Source organism: Panthera leo, chromosome F3 (genome assembly GCF_018350215.1).
Source record: "Panthera leo isolate Ple1 chromosome F3, P.leo_Ple1_pat1.1, whole genome shotgun sequence".
In the NCBI taxonomy this organism is placed as follows: domain Eukaryota; kingdom Metazoa; phylum Chordata; class Mammalia; order Carnivora; family Felidae; genus Panthera; species Panthera leo.
The window spans coordinates 25,276,264-25,295,033 of record NC_056696.1 but is presented as its reverse complement, the minus strand read 5'-3'; the positions used below and the strand labels follow the sequence as shown (position 1 = coordinate 25,295,033).

The 18,770-nt window shown below is 45.7% G+C and overlaps 1 protein-coding gene across 1 annotated transcript in view; it reads left to right on the top strand.

The window, feature by feature from the left end:
• Positions 1-17,004, top strand: part of LAMC2 (laminin subunit gamma 2) — a 57,165-nt gene extending 40,161 nt beyond the window's left edge. Inside the window, exons 11-23 of the mRNA XM_042925567.1 lie at positions 273-518; positions 2,432-2,577; positions 3,549-3,705; positions 3,961-4,166; positions 5,134-5,213; positions 6,510-6,659; positions 7,137-7,281; positions 7,930-8,079; positions 8,585-8,699; positions 10,224-10,423; positions 12,358-12,516; positions 12,610-12,709; positions 15,106-17,004. Coding sequence (XP_042781501.1) covers positions 273-518; positions 2,432-2,577; positions 3,549-3,705; positions 3,961-4,166; positions 5,134-5,213; positions 6,510-6,659; positions 7,137-7,281; positions 7,930-8,079; positions 8,585-8,699; positions 10,224-10,423; positions 12,358-12,516; positions 12,610-12,709; positions 15,106-15,359 — 2,108 coding nt within the window. The 3' untranslated portion in view covers positions 15,360-17,004. The remainder of the gene's footprint in view (positions 1-272; positions 519-2,431; positions 2,578-3,548; positions 3,706-3,960; positions 4,167-5,133; positions 5,214-6,509; positions 6,660-7,136; positions 7,282-7,929; positions 8,080-8,584; positions 8,700-10,223; positions 10,424-12,357; positions 12,517-12,609; positions 12,710-15,105) is intronic.
• The last annotated feature ends 1,766 nt before the right edge of the window (positions 17,005-18,770 follow it).

Sequence of the window (18,770 nt, the reverse complement as noted above, 5' to 3'; positions counted from 1 at the left end):
GCTGGTCGGTCTGAAAGTTCATTCTTCAGCAACAGCCTCAGTGATGGTACTATAAATCTGACTTCCTCAACCATCTAGTTAATCGGCAGGAAGCCTCCTAGTAGGGCTGCTGTGTTCTAACATCTGGGACCACCATGGAATGGAAGAGCTGACCTCCTGCCATCGTTCTGGGGTCCAGGGTGGGAGACTCTTCCAGAGTGTGACTGGGACCCAGGCCCCTGCACCTGTTCTTGCCATCGACAGATGACGGCTCAGGCATTTGTTTCTTCCAGGTGCCCGCTGTGAGCTCTGTGCGGATGGCTACTTTGGGGACCCATTTGGGGAACATGGCCCAGTGAGGCCTTGTCAGCCCTGTCAGTGCAACAACAATGTGGATCCCGGTGCTTCCGGGAACTGCGACCGCCTGACAGGCAGGTGTCTGAAGTGCATCCACAACACAGCTGGTGCCCACTGTGACCGGTGCAAAGCAGGCTACTTTGGGGACCCTTTGGCTACCAACCCAGCAGACAAGTGTCGAGGTAAGACGGCATCCCTCGACAGATGGCATGTGCATGTGCACACATGTAAGAACATACAAATCAGCTGGGCCAGCAGCAGGTAATAGGATGCTACTGTGGTTTCTCTGGCCCACGAACAGTTTGGACTTTTCACCTGTCAAAGGCCTTAAGACCCCTCAAGCAGGGTTCTGGAAGACAGAGCTGGAGGGTGTCAAGTGGGTTAAAGCTGGGTGGGAGAAGTAGAGAAGGCCAGGCTTACATTCCTGAGTGGAAGAGGAGGTGCGAAGCAGCCAGGTCATATGCCTGGTTCCAAGGCTGGCAGAGGAAGTGTTGGCAAGCCTCTCACAGGACAGCAAGAAAGGACCTGAGACTAAGCCTGAACACACAGAGGTGGCGAGGGGGGTGCTGTGAAGCAGTTTAAGAGACCCTCTCAGGAAGTCAGGGTAATTGATGTAGACAAAGGTAACAGTTTCAAGTTCTACTAAGGAGACCTGGCTTCAAAGCAGCAGCTATCTGGGAGCACTCCTTAGGGCTGCTTCAGATCAAAGCGCCCATGTGCACATGGGTCCTCTCGCTTGGCCCTTCTTTCCAGCCTCTGCACATGTCCTATATTCAAGAAGTTCAGTTCTAGGGAGCTGGCCTGCCCCCCCACAGACCTACACTCAGTTGCAAAGGTCCCAGACCAGCCCTGATGCCCAGAATGCAGGGGCTTGTTTATCATAACAGAGCCACGAGGGCCTCTGGGGACCCAGATTGGAGGACTCCCAGTTCCTTGTAAGGTCTGCAGGGAGCCCAGCCCACAGAACCTCCACCCCTGAAAATGCCTAAGGATCTCTGTGCAACCTGAGGCTTCCACACAGGGGCAGAGATCCCGCCTGCCCTAACCCCAACCCTGTGGGGTTAGCTCCAGTGTGCTTGGAAGTACCCCATGATAGGAAGAGCCCACATGCCATTTTTGCAGTATTGAGTTCAAGTCTAGTTTTTTTTTACCTATTGTATTATACTGGTTATGGCAGTTAATCTGAGCCTCAGCTTCTTCATATGGATGAATATTTAGCTCAAAGTGGTTGTAAATAGAAGAGCATATGAGAAAGTACACTGTAAACAAAATAACTCTAGCGATAAGGAGTTAAGAGACTTTACTGGCTTTAAACTATACATTTCTTCACTCAACTATCTTTTGTCAAATCCCTGCCAAGTATCCAAATATGGAACTAGATGCTAGGGCATAGCAATGAATAGGTCAGTTCCAGCCCCCGAAGAGATCATATGCTAATAAGACAAAAATATGTAAGTAACAAGACACATATGTGATATTATGTGCCAAGTATTTCACGAGCGTCATAGAGCAACCAAGAGAATCACTTTAACTCCCTTAGTGCACTACCTCACCCACTGTTCTATCCTCTGCTCCTAGAACAGTGTGGCACATAGGTGCTGAATCAGTATGAATGAATAAAGATACTTTTTTTTAAACTGCATTTCCTACATCAAAGGCAGCAGAGCAAAAGGAAAAGAGCATTGCCTCTTTTCCAAGTTCTCATTCTGGCTTGCCATTTACTTGCTGTGTGACCTACAGATGACTCAACCTCTCTGAGCTCCTATTCTTCATCTATAAGATAGAGTGAGCTAGAGCACCTGCAGAATATCTGACAGCTTTACAACTTAATGGGAGGAAAAAAGCACCACCAGAAAGGATGCACTGTTGTAGTCCCTCTTTATCCACACATTCACCAAACTTACTAGATGATTCCCAAGCTCTATCTATAGTGGAAATGTAGTTGGAGTCCCAGGCAAGAGAGGAATCTAGCACAGTGTGAACTGACAAGGGCAAAGGAGGATTCTTTGCCATTGGTGACTTGATCCTTTTACCTTTGCTATAACTCCAGTTTCTAGAATTAGCTTGATATGAATGCTTTGTCTTTTCTCTCTAGCTTGCAACTGCAACCCAATGGGCTCAGAGCCTGGGGAGTGCCGAAGCGATGGCAGCTGTGTTTGCAAGCCAGGGTTTGGCGGCCTCACCTGTGAGCATGCAGCATTAACCAGCTGCCCAGCTTGCTATAATCAAGTGAAGATTCAGGTGTGCATGTTACCCAACTCTCACCCCCATAAGGACAGTCTAAGTGTCTACTGGGTGGGTCTGTCACAAATCTAGGACCCTCCTAGCCTCCTGGGGATGAGGGTGGAGATTACTATTTGTTGCTTTAAAAATTGCTATGTTAAGATGTAGTAATAGGTTTCAGATGCTCTTAAATAGACTTTTCAAAAGTACCCTTTTGCAGATACTGTCTCATTTGGTACACTTGATAACTTTGTGAATTTGCAAGAGAACGTATTCTGATGTCCGTTTTCACTGAGCAAGTCTCAGGACATCTGCGACCTTTCAGTCACATGGCCAGGTGGAGCCAAGAATCCCACCCTGAATTCCCTGTGAATTCAGTACTCTTTCCACTTATACCACTTTCTAGTTGGATTTGTAAGAGGTCCTTTGGCAAAACACAAATATATAGAAGATCCATGGAGTCTAGAAGGTTGTCAAGACTGTTCAAAGAATGGCCTCCAGAGATTTCTTTCACATTCCAGAGAAGGACATGGATGTTGTTAATTATTAGTTACTATTTCCCTAGGGTGAAGGGCAGAGGCCGAGAAGGCCCAAACCCCGAAGATTAGAACAAATTCAACTTTTTTTTTTAATTTATCAGTTTTACCTGCCCTCTATAAGCACTTTCTTTGTTCCAGACACTGTTCTAAGCCCTATACAGGTACTAACTTAGCCCAAATAACTAGGAGATATTTTATTATCCTCATTTAATGGATAAAAGTGACTTGCCTGAGGTCACACTCACAGCTGATGAATAGGGGGGCCAGGATTCAAACTTAGAGTCTAGGCTCTAGTCTAACTACTACCATGACCTGCCAAGCATTTCTGGGCTTTTAACTATTATCCCCCCCCCCCCCCCCCCCCCCCCCCCCCCCCCCCCCCCCGGAGTACCTGGTATTGGACTGTGATCTCCACCCTCTGTTCTGATCTTCTTTGCTGTGTGGTTTCAGATGGACCAGTTTAGGCAGCAGCTCCAGAGCCTGGAGGCCCTAGTTTCAAGGGCTCAGAGTGGTGGTGGAGCAGTGCCCAGCACGGAGCTGGAAGGCAGGATGTGGCAAGCTGAGCAGACCCTTCAGGACATTCTGAGAGAAGCCCAGATTTCAGAAGGTGATGAAGGCCGATTTCCATAATCTCCTGTGGGTATCAGTTGAGCAGGTGTCTCTGCCCAGCACTTGCAGAGAGGACTATCCTGGACTCTCCCGAGACCTGAATGATGGCAATGAAAGCAGTTCCGTGCATTCATTCATTTACTGGGTTTTTACCATTTTGCCATAAGCCAGTCAAAGTAACTTTTTCAACCCTCCACGTTGGATTACCCTGTGATTATGAAAGTTCTCATCCTTCTTTTCCTTACTGTACCAGGTGCTATTAGATCTCTCAATCTCCAGCTGGCCAAGGCAAGAAGTGAAGAGAAAAGCTACCTGAGCCGCCTGGATGACCTCAAGAGGGCCGTGGAAAGAATTCGGGCCCTGGGCAGTCAGTATCAGAACCGAGTTCAAGATACTCACAGGCTGGTCACACAGATGCGCCTGAGCCTGGAGGAAAGCGAGGCCTCCCTGAGAAACACTGTAGGTGTTGCTGGGATAGGGTACTGAAGATCCCCGCTCTATCGGGAGACCCCCCCCCTGCAGACTTTCCGTCTCTCCCATTTTTAGGTCCGCCTGGCAGGTAGCTGGACTTTTTCTGGAAACAGGCACAACTATTCGTGTTATTTGGCTTCTTATAATTCCCGGTTTTACTGCATTTGTGTTCTTCCTAGCTCATTTCTCACTAACCGTACCCCTCTTGTTGGCTCTCTTCTCCCTTCTCACTGCACACCTCCCTAAGCTGCCAGCAGGCAGGATTTAGTTTTGTTCATATTTGCATTACCAGCCCACAGCATAGTGTGGGGCTGTGATAAATGTTTGCTGCATGAAATAAAGAGGAAAGGTGGGAAGGAAGGAAGGAATCTCTGAAGACAGGATTCTGAAAAGGGGGGCGGGGGGGGGGGGGGGGAGTGTTGCCAGTATGATTTTCTTAATGCTGTAGTTTTTAGGGTGGTAGGAGGGAGAGATTTGAATGAGCCCTCTCCTCTCAATGCAGAAGACAATGGTGACAATAAGTGGGTGAAAGATGAATAAAGGAAATTGGAAGACAATCATATGCTGAGGAAATGATTTAAAAAATCCATATTGATTTTTTTCATTACAAAAATATTCTATTTTGTAGAAAATAGAAAATAAAAATCCTCTGATGCCATTAATAACCACCACTGAAACTTGGTATATAGTCTATCGACCTTAAATACATATGAAAATACATATTAACATGAATATATTTTTACATGCATCAGTATCTGTATACAGGGTTTTTTGGTCTTGGATTTCTACTTTATTCTTATATTTTTTTAATGTAATAATTATGGTGACTAGGGACTCCTGACATCAGGGTGTAGAATGTTGTGTGGCTAATAACAAGTTCTAACAGGACAGATGCAGAAACCCGCTTAGATTTCAGGGCCGAGTGCAAAGTCTTAACCAAGTCTCCTTTTTTCAGAACATTCCTCCCTCAGAGCACTACGTGGGGCCAAATGGTTTTCAAAGCCTGGCTCAGGAGGCCACAAGATTGGCAGACAGGTGAGCAGACCCCCTGCTTCAGGCTACCTCTGCAAGGCCAGACTCGAGCAAGACCGTAGAATCCTCAGGGGGCACCTGGTGGCTCAGTCGGTTAAGCATCTTCCACTCGGGTCACGATCTCGTGGTTTGGGAGTTTGAGCCCGTGTCGGGCTCTGTGCTGATTGCTCAAAGCCTAGACCCTGCTTTGGATTGTCTCCTCTCTCTGCTCCTCTTCTATCACTCTCTCAGAAATAAACATTAAAAAATAAAAAGCCTTATAAAGACTGTATAATCCTCAGGACCTAAGCGACATATTCAATGCCTCCAGCCTCCTTTGCAGCCATTTCCTTGCCTTGGGGCCATTTTTTTAAACCTCTTGGCTTTTAGTGTATGTAGGTGTGGCCACTGGGCCACGGTCATTTGACAAGTGTTGCGGGTGGAGGGGTTTTTTACCACAGATTTTTCTGACTCACAGTATGGCTTTGGTGTGTGTGTCAGAGGTGATTTTTTTTTGGCCCGTGAAATGAAGTCAGCCTTTGGAAGAGAACGCTCTGCAGCTTTGAGGGACTCCCAGGCTCCCACGTCGAGCCTGGGAACAAGTAGCAACGAGTTGTTCACTAGCCTGTGGGGGCCAGGGCTGTAGACGGGGAGCCTCCTCCCGAAAACCGGCTCTGCAGGGCCCCAGTGGTACCAGGCAGCTCCCTAGTCCTAGCCTGACTAAATCCTACCACCCTGGTGAAGTGGTTTGCTCTTAGCAAGAGTGCTCAGCAGGGTGGCAAGGCCCAGTTAATCCAGATGGAATTCAGTCAGTGAAGGGGGCCGGTTTGTGTTTTTGTAGCATGAGCTGCCTCTAGTTTGTTTCTCCTTTAAAATCACTTTCTAAGCTTGTGGGGGGACTTTTACGGACAGGCTCTGCCCCCTTCTGGAGGGGGGTCCAATGTCGAGTGGCAGCAAGAGTACGGGGGTGTGGGTTCTGGATGAAATCAGACCAAGGCGTTTCTTGCGGCACAGAAAAGCTTATAAACGTAGTATTTTATCCGCCCGTTTCCCCCACCACCCCGGACTGCTCGCACCCGTCTCCACGCCCCGCTCCCCCTGGTTCCACCATGAACGGAAAAGATCAGCAGCCACGGTCTAAGATGTGGGCTCCATCTCCAGAACACCTTCAGATCCCCTCATTCCGACTAACCTGGATCGATTACGTCTGGCGTTTCTGGCCAAACTAGCTCCTTTACTCCTCTCCCTTCATTCAAATAGAACACCTGAAGGAGGCCCTGTGCTATGAAAACTCAGATTCTCTGTTTTCAATCCTTTCAGCCATGTTGGGTCAGCAGGTAACATGGAGCGGCTGGTAAGACAAACCGAGGACTATTCCAAACAAGCGCTGTCGCTGGCACGCAAGGCTCAGCGGGAAGGAGGCGGAAGGGGCAGCCTGGAGGGCTCTGCGGTGCAAGGCCTTATGGGAAAGTAGGTTTCAACGGGTCCTCACACGGGTCAAGATAATCTGCATCCTTCTGTGGTGTGGTGCAAACCACATGTGAGGGGCACACCATGTTTGGTTAGCAAATAATGCTAAAGGACAAGAGGAGTGTGTTGATTTGGGGGAAAGGACATGCCTTTACGGCTGGAAGAAAAGGGTGATTAAGTAAAATTTGTGTTTTGAGAGACTGCAGTACTTGCGGGAAGTTGTGGTTGAAGGATGTGAGTAAACCCATCTGGTGGCATGGAATGTAGAAATGTTATCAAGGAGTGGGAAACTCGGGCTGAATTCTGATTTAATCTGTATAAACTTCAAGGTTTGTTTAGATCATGGAGAGGGACACATCTGGCACATAACCTCATTTGGTTCTTGTGGTAACTCCAACGTCCATACTTTTTACACGACAGGATGAATGTTTGCTTTTAATAGTGGGTTCCTCAAAGTTCTTTCTCCCCACCCCGTAGGTTGGAGAAAACCAAGTCCCTGGCCCAGCAGCTGTCCGGGGAGGCCACTCAAGCTGACATTGAAGCAGACAGGTCTTATCAGCATAGCCTTCGCCTTCTTAATTCCGTGTCTCAGCTTCAGGGAGTCAGTGATCAGTCTTTTCAGGTGAGGGCATGTACGGATGTGCTTGGTGGACAAAAGGGCCATAGTGCTTGCTTCTTCTGGGGTTCCATAATCTCAAATCATTCAGCTTTCCCTCCATATGGACCTTTCTTGCATTGTATTAGGGAGTGTATTTATTTTCTTGTTAACTATTTCCTTGTTCTTAAACCCTAGTCTGCCTCTGAAAAAGCCTTAGCCCACATTCTGAAGCTGCTGGCTGATAATTTTAGGTCTCTTCCTTTGTTTTGGGGACTACTGAAACCTGTGGGAAGTTACCATGGATAAAGCTTGGTATTTACATTTGGGTCCAAACCATAGTACATCTCTATGTACTGCCATTCAGAAGCCTTTTGTTCTTCTCAGAAGTTTTATGTTGTTTCTGTCATCAATTCCTTTAACTGTCACGTAGATTAAGATTCAGCTTTCTACCTATGCAAAAAGCACTCACCATGATTCCTACAACATTTTCATGCATATGTAAACATGTAAGTTTTGAGACAAAACTTGTCTGATGCTGCTATCGTTAGCTATATTGCTTCATTTCTGTTAGATTTTGCAGTTATTCTCAAACAATGATGCCAGCTCCTAAGAAGGCTGGTGTGGTGACTGATAGGCCGAAAGTCAGACCCCTTCATTTCTTTGGGCTTACAGGTAGAAGCGAAAAGGATCAGACAAAAAGCTGATTCTCTCTCAAGCCTGGTGACTAGACGTATGGAGGAGTTCAAGCACATGCAAAGCAATCTGGGAAACTGGGAAGAAGAAACCCAGCAGCTCTTACAGAACGGAAAGAATGGGAGACAGGTATGCTTTTGTTAATTCACTCAACAGCCAGGTAATGGATGCCTACTGAGTGAATAAGTATGGCAAGAGGAACCACAGAAAACTCTGAAGGTCATGGTAGCTTATAGATGGAGTAACAGACAACTTGATAGAATTCATTTCCACCCACTGGCTCAGCCCTCAAACCTAGGAATTGGACTCAGGCCTGAGTTCAATTTTGGTCCAGCTTGTTCTACTAGCTTGGCTTTAGGAAGTATCTAGAGTAGAAGATTAGGACTTGCAAAACTGTACTTGTCCTTGATGGTAGACGAGTTTGTGACTGTTCTCTATATGGGATTTGTCGTTAGGTTATAGAGTTCACGCTGTCCCAGATTGTGGAGGGCTTTGCAACAACACCCCTAGACTTCCTGGTGAATCGCAGCACTCTGTCATGAAGCGTGCCAGGGCGATTCTGCTGTTCTGCCAGGAATGCTCTTCCTCAGTGTAGGTTACATTTACTCTAATCTTATTCTGTGCCTCTTTACAGAAATCAGATCAGCTGCTTTCCCGTGCCAACCTCGCTAAAAGCAGAGCCCAAGAAGCATTAAGTATGGGCAATTCCACTTTTTATGAAGTTGAGAACATCTTGAAGAATCTCAGAGGTAAGTATTTCATGGGTCAGGTCACTTGACTATGTTAAAGGTAGAACCATGACTTTATCTTGAATCCATATGTAGCTCTCTAAATGATAGATACATTGGGATATTAACAGACATTTAATAAACATCTTTCTAAGAAAGTATTAATATTGGATGTAGCAGAAAGAATTTAGCTTGATGGCTGAAGGCTTGAGTTCTGAATTTTGCTAGGCTGACTGCTCGGTGCTGACTGTAGGCAAAGTCACAGCCTTTGCAGACCCTAAGGTCTTCTCTTTTAAAGGGAGAAGGTTGAATTAAGTGATCTCTAAGGTCCTTTCACAGATCCAGCATCCTACTACCACAGATATTTTTCCTTTTCTTTTGTAGCCTGGCTGGTTCCAATGTAGTATTAACGGCACCTGGGTGGCTTAAGGGTCCGACTTCAGCTAGAGTCATGATCTCACTGTGGGTTTGAGACCCACCTTGGGCTCTGTTGCTGACAGCTCAGAGCCCGGAGCCTGCTTTGGATTCTGTCTCCCTCCCACTCTGTCCCTCCCTAGCTGGTGCTCTCTCAAAAATAAACATTAAAAGATTTTTTTTAAGTGTAGAATCAACGTGGTTGTTTTGTGGTGATAGAGCAAGCTTTGTCACAACATCTAGATCCCAGGAAATTTGTGTTTGTGCCTTGTAGAGGTTTTAGGATTTCAGGTTTCTTTACTAACTTACAAAAAGAGAAAACATTCCTAAAGTCTTGGGGTTTTCCTCACAGAAAGAGCCTCTACTCCCTCTATCCAGCCTCCAACTATCATCATTGGTAGCTTAGGTTTAAGGCTCTGGCTTGAAACTTTGGGCTTAAAGATTCCACCTGCTTTCTGGGTGCCTGCGTGGCTCAAACGTCTGACTTGAGCTCAGGTCATGATCTCAATTTGTGGGTTCGAGCCCCACGTCAGGCTCTCTACTTGAGTTCAGAGCCCGCTTTGGATCCTTGTCTCCCTTTCTGCCCCTCCTCCACTCGTGCTTGAGTGCTCGCTCTCAAAAATAAACGTTAAAGATTCTACCTGTTTTTGACCTACTTTAGGGTTTTAATACTCTTGCAGTGGTGGGGACCAAGTACAGGCTGATTGTCAGCTTTTCTAAAAACTTGATTATGGCTCTTTCAATGGGTCCTTTAAGATACTTTCTGTTAGATAAGGAGCCACAACTTCCCCTACTTTTGCCCCCAGGCAGTAATAACACTCTTCCTGGAATTTTTCATGAAAACGTTAGCCCCATTCACCTTCATTTGTAAGCTTTATAAGCCATTAAAAACATTTTTGAGGTTTTGAGTTCTTAGAGTGCAAGCAGGGGAGGGATAGAGAGAGAGGTAGACACAGAATCTGAAGCGGGCTCCAGGCTCTGAGCTGTCAGCCCAGAGCCTGCCTCTGGGCTAAAACTCATGAACTGTGAGACCATGACCTGAGCCGAGGTCGGACGCTCAACCCACTGAGCCACCCAGGTGCCCCTAGAAGTCACTTTTCATCTTCACGGCAATATTTTCTTGCCTTTCAGAGTTTGACTTGCAGGTTGAAGACAGAAAAGCGGAAGCCGAAGAGGCCATGAAGAGACTCTCGTATATCAGCCAGAAGGTTGCAAGCGCTAGTGACAAGACTAAACAGGCAGAAGCAGCCCTGGGCGGTGCTGCTGCCGATGCCCAGAGGGCAAAGACCGCAGCCGGGGAGGCCCTGGAGATCACGGACAAGATAGAACAGGTAAACAGAAGTCGAAGAGTAGGCTAGCATTAGAAGCCCCAAACGCAAGAGTGGCGTAGGAAGCCAGAGAGAGAGAGAGAGAGCGAGAGCGTGCAGCAGGCTCACTTTCGATCCCTACAACTTAAAGTCCCGTTGGGGCCTATAGCAGCCCCAGATCCACACAGGTACCTATCACAGACTAAGAATCTGGAGTGCTCCCTATCTGCAAGAGAACAAAGGCAGAATTGAACATGAGAGCAAACGTAACGCCTGGGAGGAGACAAGAGGCCTGAACGGGGCTTCTGTCTCCGTATTTATGGAGCTCCCGAGATACTACCCACGTGGTGAACGTGAAGAAAACAACACCTTACACGTGTGAATGAGGAAAAAACAATCAAACAGTAATCATTAACTTGTGGGTGTAGGAAGCAAAGGGTCGGGGGGGCGGGGGGTAAGTGGTGTTTGTGATCGAGATACATCAGTATATTGGCATCAGTTGGAAGGTAATTTCCTGCAGGTGATATAACAAGTTACTCGTGATCCCATTACAATACCTCGCTGGCTAACCTCGGGCGTTTTCGCCACGTGGCGGTGGCTTTCCGCCCTAAGCTTTCTTCTAACCCGTTTATGTAAGTAGAACCTGTCTCCCCACAGGTGCCCCTTTTTGTTGATTGAGTCACAAGGCTATCTCTGAAAGCTGCAAGCTTCATTTGCAGCTCCCATTTTGGACCATACCATGAGCAGAGCCATCCAAGATATATGCATATATACTTTTATCAACTATTGTATTAGCTTCCTAGAGCTGCTATATGAAGTACCACAGACTAAGTGGCTTAAAATAACCGAAATTTATTCTCTCGCCATTCTGGAGGCTAGAAGTCAGAAATCAATCTGAAATCATCGAATCTGCAACAACCCTATTTCCAAATCCGGTCACATTCTGAGATACTGGGGGTCAGGACACCAACATATCTTCTTGGAGGACACAGTTCAACCCCATTAACAACTATCATCGATGTTTGATTCAAGATTATGAAATTCTGGAGTTCTGCATCCCTTATCTCTATTTTCTATGTCTAAGCACCACATATCCTTTTTTCCCCCCCTCCCACAATGTACCAGCACTGTGCTTGGTGCTGGGGATATGGAGATGAGAAAGAGCTAGTCCTTCTCTTCAAGGAGCACTTGGTGCAATGGGGAGAGACAGACTAGTTACACCACAACCCACATGTTAAATGCTATCGTAGGAGCTGTGCTTTCTCGGCTGGAAGAGAGCTTCTTATGTCTCATTTAAGCATGACTTCTAAAAAGCTTCTGCAGCTCTAGAAAGCCCAAAGGGAACTTTTAGTATCTGGACTATTTGACCACTGGGTAATTTGCAAGAATAATCTCTAATTGTAAGTTCCTTGAGGGGAGAGACCAGTTTCACGTGCCTCTCTTTATATAGCTTCTAGCACACAGATAACTGCAATTTGATGCTTAACAACAGCTTATTGATAAAGGTACTGATAAACTTTGTCCTAATAGAAACAAAAGCACAGCTGTAGCCCATTCATTCTCTGCACCTCAAACTCAACTGTCTCAGGGATCCTGGTAAAATCACTGAAAAGTCTGTGGCAGCAAAGAACTATGACAGGAAATGATGTGAATTTCTCACCCTCTGAGTTTTCCCAAATAGTTTTTTATTGTGTTCACTTTTTGGTGAACATTGACTTGACAGGGAATCAGTGTTTCACTTCTGACCCTCCTAGGACCTACAGCCAGACCCTCAAAGTAACTTGTTTCAAGCAGAGCTTGGGGAAGGGTGTGTCTGCAAGTCTGACTGTTCCATTGTTCATCCAACTCACTCCATCAGGGCCTGGCTGCAGCTGTGTTTTTTCCGTATTTGTTTCTGGGATGTTTTTGTGCCTCACCCCTATATCTCCTCCCGTCCCTGGCTCCCTTTCTTCTCCCAGGAGATAGGGAGTCTGAACTTGGAAGCCAACGTGACAGCAGATGGAGCCTTGGCCATGGAGAAGGGACTGGCCACTCTGAAGAGCGAGATGAGGGAAGTGGAAGGAGAGCTGGCAAGGAAGGAGCAAGAATTTGACCTGGATATGGACACAGTACAGATGGTCAGTTTCCATCGTTTTCCATGGGAGATCCCTTTAAACTTGCTAATGTGAGAGACACCCTTTCAAGACTGGTTTGTATTTCTTTTTCTCCAGGTAATTACAGAAGCCCAAAGAGTTGATAACAGAGCCAAGAATGCAGGAGCTACGATCCAAGACACCCTCAACACGTTGGATAGCATCTTAGATCTAATGGGTATGTGGAGTATCCACAATCTTCCAGCCCCCTGCTTCAGGGCTTCGCCCAGAAAATTAGCTAGACCTAGCCCTGATGAATGGAAGTCTGATACCCTTAAAGGGTATTTGCTTTGTTTCCACACCCAGAGACTTTGGGCACATGACTTTACATCTTCTGGATTCTATTTTAACGTCTATAAGATGGGTCATTGAGTACCTATTGCCCTTGGAGGTGAAAGTCTGTAGGTCAAAGATCTGGGTGTCTTTAGAGAAGGTGTATTGAGCTCAGAGAGGTTAATCATGTCCCTCAGATCACATAGTAAATTGTGGAGGCAGTATATTCAACCTTCACAGCTAAAGAGAAGAGTGGACAGTTTGACAGTCCTGCTAAGGGTTCTGGCCTTGATCCTGAGCAGCTAGTGGACACTTTAAAGCAGAGTAATAACATCATCACTGTATATTTCAGAAAGATCACTAAGTGGAGTGCAGGAGTGAGTGGAGGAGAGCTTGGAGGTGGGTTAGACAAAAGGCAGAGTGAGACCATTTTGGAAATGGTGGAAGGAGTTGAGGAGGAGGTGGCCAAGCCTGAACTCTGATACAATAGTGGTAGTAGTAGTGAGCGGGGGAGATTCTCCCAGACTGTGAAGTCAAGAGTCACTTGCTGATTCTGCTGTTTGTCCCTCCCAACCCACAGTTATACCTTGATATAAGCAGGAACTTGACCTGCCTGATTGATAGTCTGGAAGAAATGTGAAGATAGTAGGGACAAGAGATACTGCAAAATTTTCGGATAAAATAGATTTAGTGGCACAGTTTGGCAACAATTCAGGTTTGCCCACAGTATCCCTCCCCCTGATATCGAACCCTCATTTGGCCTGATTTGTCGGGGGCTGCAGCAGATAGGGAACGAGGGATTTGATCATGGATTCCAGCCACATTCAGGGAAAGGTTTGGTTTTACCTTTTCAATTCGGTAGGACAACTCGAAAATCTGATTTTTCTGTGGAGTAGCATCCTCACCCTGGCAGATCAGTATTGCCTGTGTTGTTATACTAATGAGTCTGCTTTGTAGTCCCATTAGCTCCAAAGAGTAAATACCCTCTGAGGGTGAAAAAAACACAAAACCCAGTTCCCCAGTGGAGATATAAGCAGCTTTGTTTAGTGTTCTGAAAAAGGTAATGCAACACACAGGGCCCTTCAAGAGAAAATGAGAGCGTTTTACCAGGTGCCAGGCACTATGCCAGGTGTTCTCTGGTCATTTAAGCCTTTTTGAGGTCCTGTGAGGCAGGTTTTATTATTTTTATTATTTTATTTCACAGAGGAGTAAACTGAGGCTCAGAGAGGTTGATAAGTCCCACGGATCACATAGTAAACTGTGGAGGTGGGATTTGAACTGAGGACTCTTTGATTCCAAGGCTCCTGCCCTTTTTGAGCAGATCGTCCTGCCTCTCCGAGGACATGGTTATTTTGTTCCCAAGCTTACTTAACTTTCCCAGCATGTCATAGAACCCGGAATTCTGGAATTCTCCCCTGCTCCGAGGTGAAGGTCTGATCTACCAGATATACATTTTTGTTAGGGTGTTGTTTCTCCTGTTTGCTCTCTGGAGTCCGGGAACAGTAACAGCTTAATCTCTAGGTGTAATAAACTCAGGCAGTCAAATGCTCACACCACGGCTCAGATATGTGAGGCAACCCGACCTTGAGTTTGAATTGACCAAAGGCCACTCAAACCCTTTCCACATTAAATAGGTTTGACCAGGTGCCCTTCCTGCTGACATTAGTTTTAGATTATTTATGGGTGAAACATACCTCAACAAATATGACTACATTTAATATTGGAAATAAACTAATAACTAGCCAGATTCCCACTGTTTCAGGCCAGAATGATAGCTTACATCACCTCCTACCAGCTGGAATCTATCCCCAAAATGTCAAAGCATACCTTGGCCTCTTTAAACCCCAAACCCAGCCAGTTTCTAAAGGTCTTCTAATGGAAAACAGCAAGATATTTCCCAAGGATAGTTCAGTAAACATAATTTGGAGTTGATTCTGATCCTAGGGTGAGCTGTGTTGGGCAGACACCTTGGACAGTACTCAGTCTCCTATGACCTTCAGCCTTCGTCTTTTCAGAGTGTGAACTTGGCCCTAAAGTGAAAGAAATCCAAGCTTCATATTGCTTAACTATAGAGTTCAGAGGCTTGAACTGGGCAGTTCATAACTAGTAACTAGGCTAGAGCTCTCAGAATATTTTCTATATTATTCCCAATGTAAAATAAGCCTTTTAAAGGCATGGCATACCATTTTCTCTGGGCAGGTGGAAACAGGTTTTAGTTAAGGGTGTAGAAGGCCCTTGTGTGTTCAAGGAGATCTAATCACAGCTCTTCTATATTAACTCCTTTCTCATTCCCTAAAATAGACCAGCCTGGCAGTGTGGATGAAGAGGGACTGATCTTACTGGAGCAGAAACTCTTCCGAGCCAAGACTCAGATCAACAGCCAGCTGCGGCCCTTGGTGTCAGAGCTGGAAGATCGAGCACGTCGGCAGCAGCGCCACCTTCGTTTGCTGGAGACGAGCATCGACGGGATTCTGGCTGATGTGAAGAACCTGGAGAACATCAGGGACAACCTGCCGCCAGGCTGCTATAATACACAGGCTCTTGAGCAACAGTGAATCTGCCATAGAGATTTCTCAGCTGAGGTTCTTGGGATACAGACCTCAGGAGCCATCTCGTGTGGTTGGGGTGGGATGGAGACACTTGAGCATGTTGAATGGGCATGCTCAGGTCAACTGAACCTGATCCCATCCCTGAGACCTTGGCCAGATAAATGTCTTATCGCACCAGTGTGACACTACTTGCTTCCTGATGCTGGGCAGTGAGGCAAGTAGCACTGGGTGTGAGACTGGTCAAGGGCCCGGACCCCAAAGGGTAGACTGGATGGAAGGGCAAGCTGCATGGGCAGGTGTTTGCCTTGGGATAGTCACACACTGAGTCCTGGAGTATGGACAGTGTATGGAGTATGGAGTATGCTGCTGGGCTATAGTCAGCTTATTCTTTGAGTAATATGACCAAAGGAGAAATATTTTTACTTTGCCCACCCATACAGTTCTTCCTAATGTCTGAACAGAGAGTGAAGTCCAGTCACACTGTGGCCAGTGAAATACTATTACCTTGTAGTGTCCAACTACAAGCTTCTCATTGACCAGAGTTCCTCCCACTTACCACCCAGTTTGTCAACATGTCGTCCACTTTCAAGCTGGGAGAAATGAGCAGTGGTGGACTGAGAGGCTGTAAGGCTGGTCCATTTGGAGCAATGGTGCCTGTTTGGGTCCTGCCACCTTCAGTTTCTTCTGGGGCCTAGAAGTGCCATCCTTTCTCCAGTGACACCATGGCAACTTAGAGACTACTTTTTTATTAAAGCACTTCTGACCAGCAAACACTGGGAAAGTATTTACTTTTGGGTTTCAAAGTGATAGAAAAATGTAGCTTGAGCATTGAAAGAACTACAATTATCTAGAAGATTTGTTAGTCCTAATTCAATCCCACTTTTCAAACACTAAAAATTATGTGTGTCTACGTGTTTTATTTTCTCATTCCCTCTCCCTGTAGCAGAGAATGTTTCTACTCACACTTGAGCTGGGTAGGCTCCATCCTTCATCCTTCCATCCATCCATCCCTCCATCCATCCATCCTTACAACATATATTTATTGAGTACCTACTGTGTGTCAGGGGCTGGGGTACAGTGGTGACGTAGTCTCTGCCCTCACAGAGTTGATTGTCTAGTAAGGAAGACAAACATTAAAAAAAATATATTTAAAATTACAACTCTTGTTCATCACAAGTAGTTTTTATTGCAATAACCCCCTGGTTGGCAACCTCATTTCTCAACAGAACATGTTGCAAGACACTCCCATGGGGGCACTTGGGTTTGGCAAAGCTGGGATGGGTCTGGGTTGTGCACACTGCTTTGCATTCCAGCCACCACTCCTCCCCTTTCCACATCTGATTGCAACAGACTGTTGAGTCATTATGATACCCCTGGGAATTGCTGGAAAATCCAGAGACACTTCCACCTCGGCTTGGAAGACATTGGTGCAGCCTTGCCTTTATAGCTCCTTGGCTTTTCATGGATGTGTTTTTAAATAAAGAACAATTCTTAGATGCCTGTAGTCAGTTTCTAATTTGTCAAACTCTAAGCCTAAGATGGAGGAACCAAAACAATAGAAACCAAAATGTCACAGAGCCATGGGTCCTAGAGTTTGTATTTTTCTGAACATCTTGTTTTGCCATTTCCAACCATGAGAGTACTTTATGAGATTTAATTGGTGCTGTCTCCTAAGCATAAAGAAGGACTTCTTTCTGGAACAACCTGAGCAGAGTGGGGTTATAATTAATATTTTTGCCTTTCTTCCTTTGGCTATGAAATTAAGGTAAAATCAATAGTTTGTGGTATATTGTCATGCTTTTTAATAAATTAAAATCTAATAAATTAAGATCCTGAATTGGTCATCTACCCAAATGGCCAAGGAAAAAGATTCTGCTCCAGTCCACATTAATCCCTCAAATTCTGACAGGTCTAATCACTTAGCTTTACCTTCTGTAGAAGTGAATTTATTATCCTGTCTTGGCATAGTCAATCACATGTCTTATAAATCTCTCACTGTAACTAACAACTAGTACCCAGGAAATGTGTATGTATTACTTAGATTAACTACTATATCACATCGACCTAAAAATGTATGTAGCTCAAACACAATAGACTTTTTTTCTTGCTCTAATAACAGATAGGGAGCAAGTGGGCAGGGTGACCCTCTACATAGTCATTCCAGGGACCCTGCCATTTGTAACATGTGACTTGCAAGGTCGCCTTGGGACTCATTTCCATTCCAGTGAGTAGAAAAGGAAAAAGACATGGAAGTGGGAGACACCTGAAAGGTTTCTGTGTGTCAGGCCCGGAGGGGTTGCAAGTCACTTTCTCTCACATTCCATGGTCCAGAACCCAGTTTTAGAACCATATCTGAATTGCAAGGGGCTCTGAGAAATAGAGTCCCTTGGTAGGAGGCCATGTCTCAGTGACAATCCTACACTATGAGAGGGAAGAATGCTTTGCTAAGTGATTGGCGTCTGTCGCTGCCAAGTATGAGATTTGGCAGTACATGTTCCAGGGAACTTGCTGCGGGATTCCATTAGTTAATACCTGCAATTATAGGGGCACCTGGGTGGCTCAGTCAGTTAAGTGTCCGACTTCAGCTCAGGTCACGATCTCACGGTTTGTGGGTTTGAGCCCCACATCGGGCTTTTGTGCTCAGAGCTCAGAGCCTGGAGCCTGCTTCAGATTCTATGTCTCCCCCCCTCTCTCTCTGCCTGCTCCCACTGTCTCTCTCTCTCTCAAGAATAAATAAACATCAAGAAAAATACATACAATTATAAAACTATTCCTCAATGGGATGAATCATTAAGAAGGTCATAGAATGGGAGAGGATTCCTGAGTAGAGATGGGAAGTGGAAAAGTGACTCATATGACTCCCTTGATGTAGACATGATTCCATCATTTCTGTGGACCTGACAAACTGTTCCTAAGAAGAGAGAAGGGGTGTGTGGCTGAGAGATAGCCTACTCAGGACTTAGCCTCTGTTATGAGTCTTGTCCTGACTCTGCCAGATTAAGGGAGCTGTGTTTCCTGGTTCTGATCAGTATTTCTAATTGGTACTGAAAACTCTCTTGTACTTCTTCCCTGAGAGTTTTCTGATTAACTGCGCTGCTGGTAGACTATTACACACATCATCATCTACTTTGACTCACAGGGATTTCTGTTTGGAGATGTGGGTAGGAATGGAGCTGCCCATAGACTATAGCTTCTTAGCAGATGTATTTCTGATCTTATCCCAGGATGTGGTTTCTTGTCAGTACTCTTGGGAGGCCAGAAAAAAGGGGTAAGAAGATACTCAGTAATGTCCATTGTTTGGAGTGAGGCTCAAGGACCAGGAATATGTTTATTAGGTCTTCTTTTAATGTTTTTACATGGTCATGGAAATGTCGTGGATTCTCACTATGGTCCAATTTTCCCACCTGGAAAGTAGAC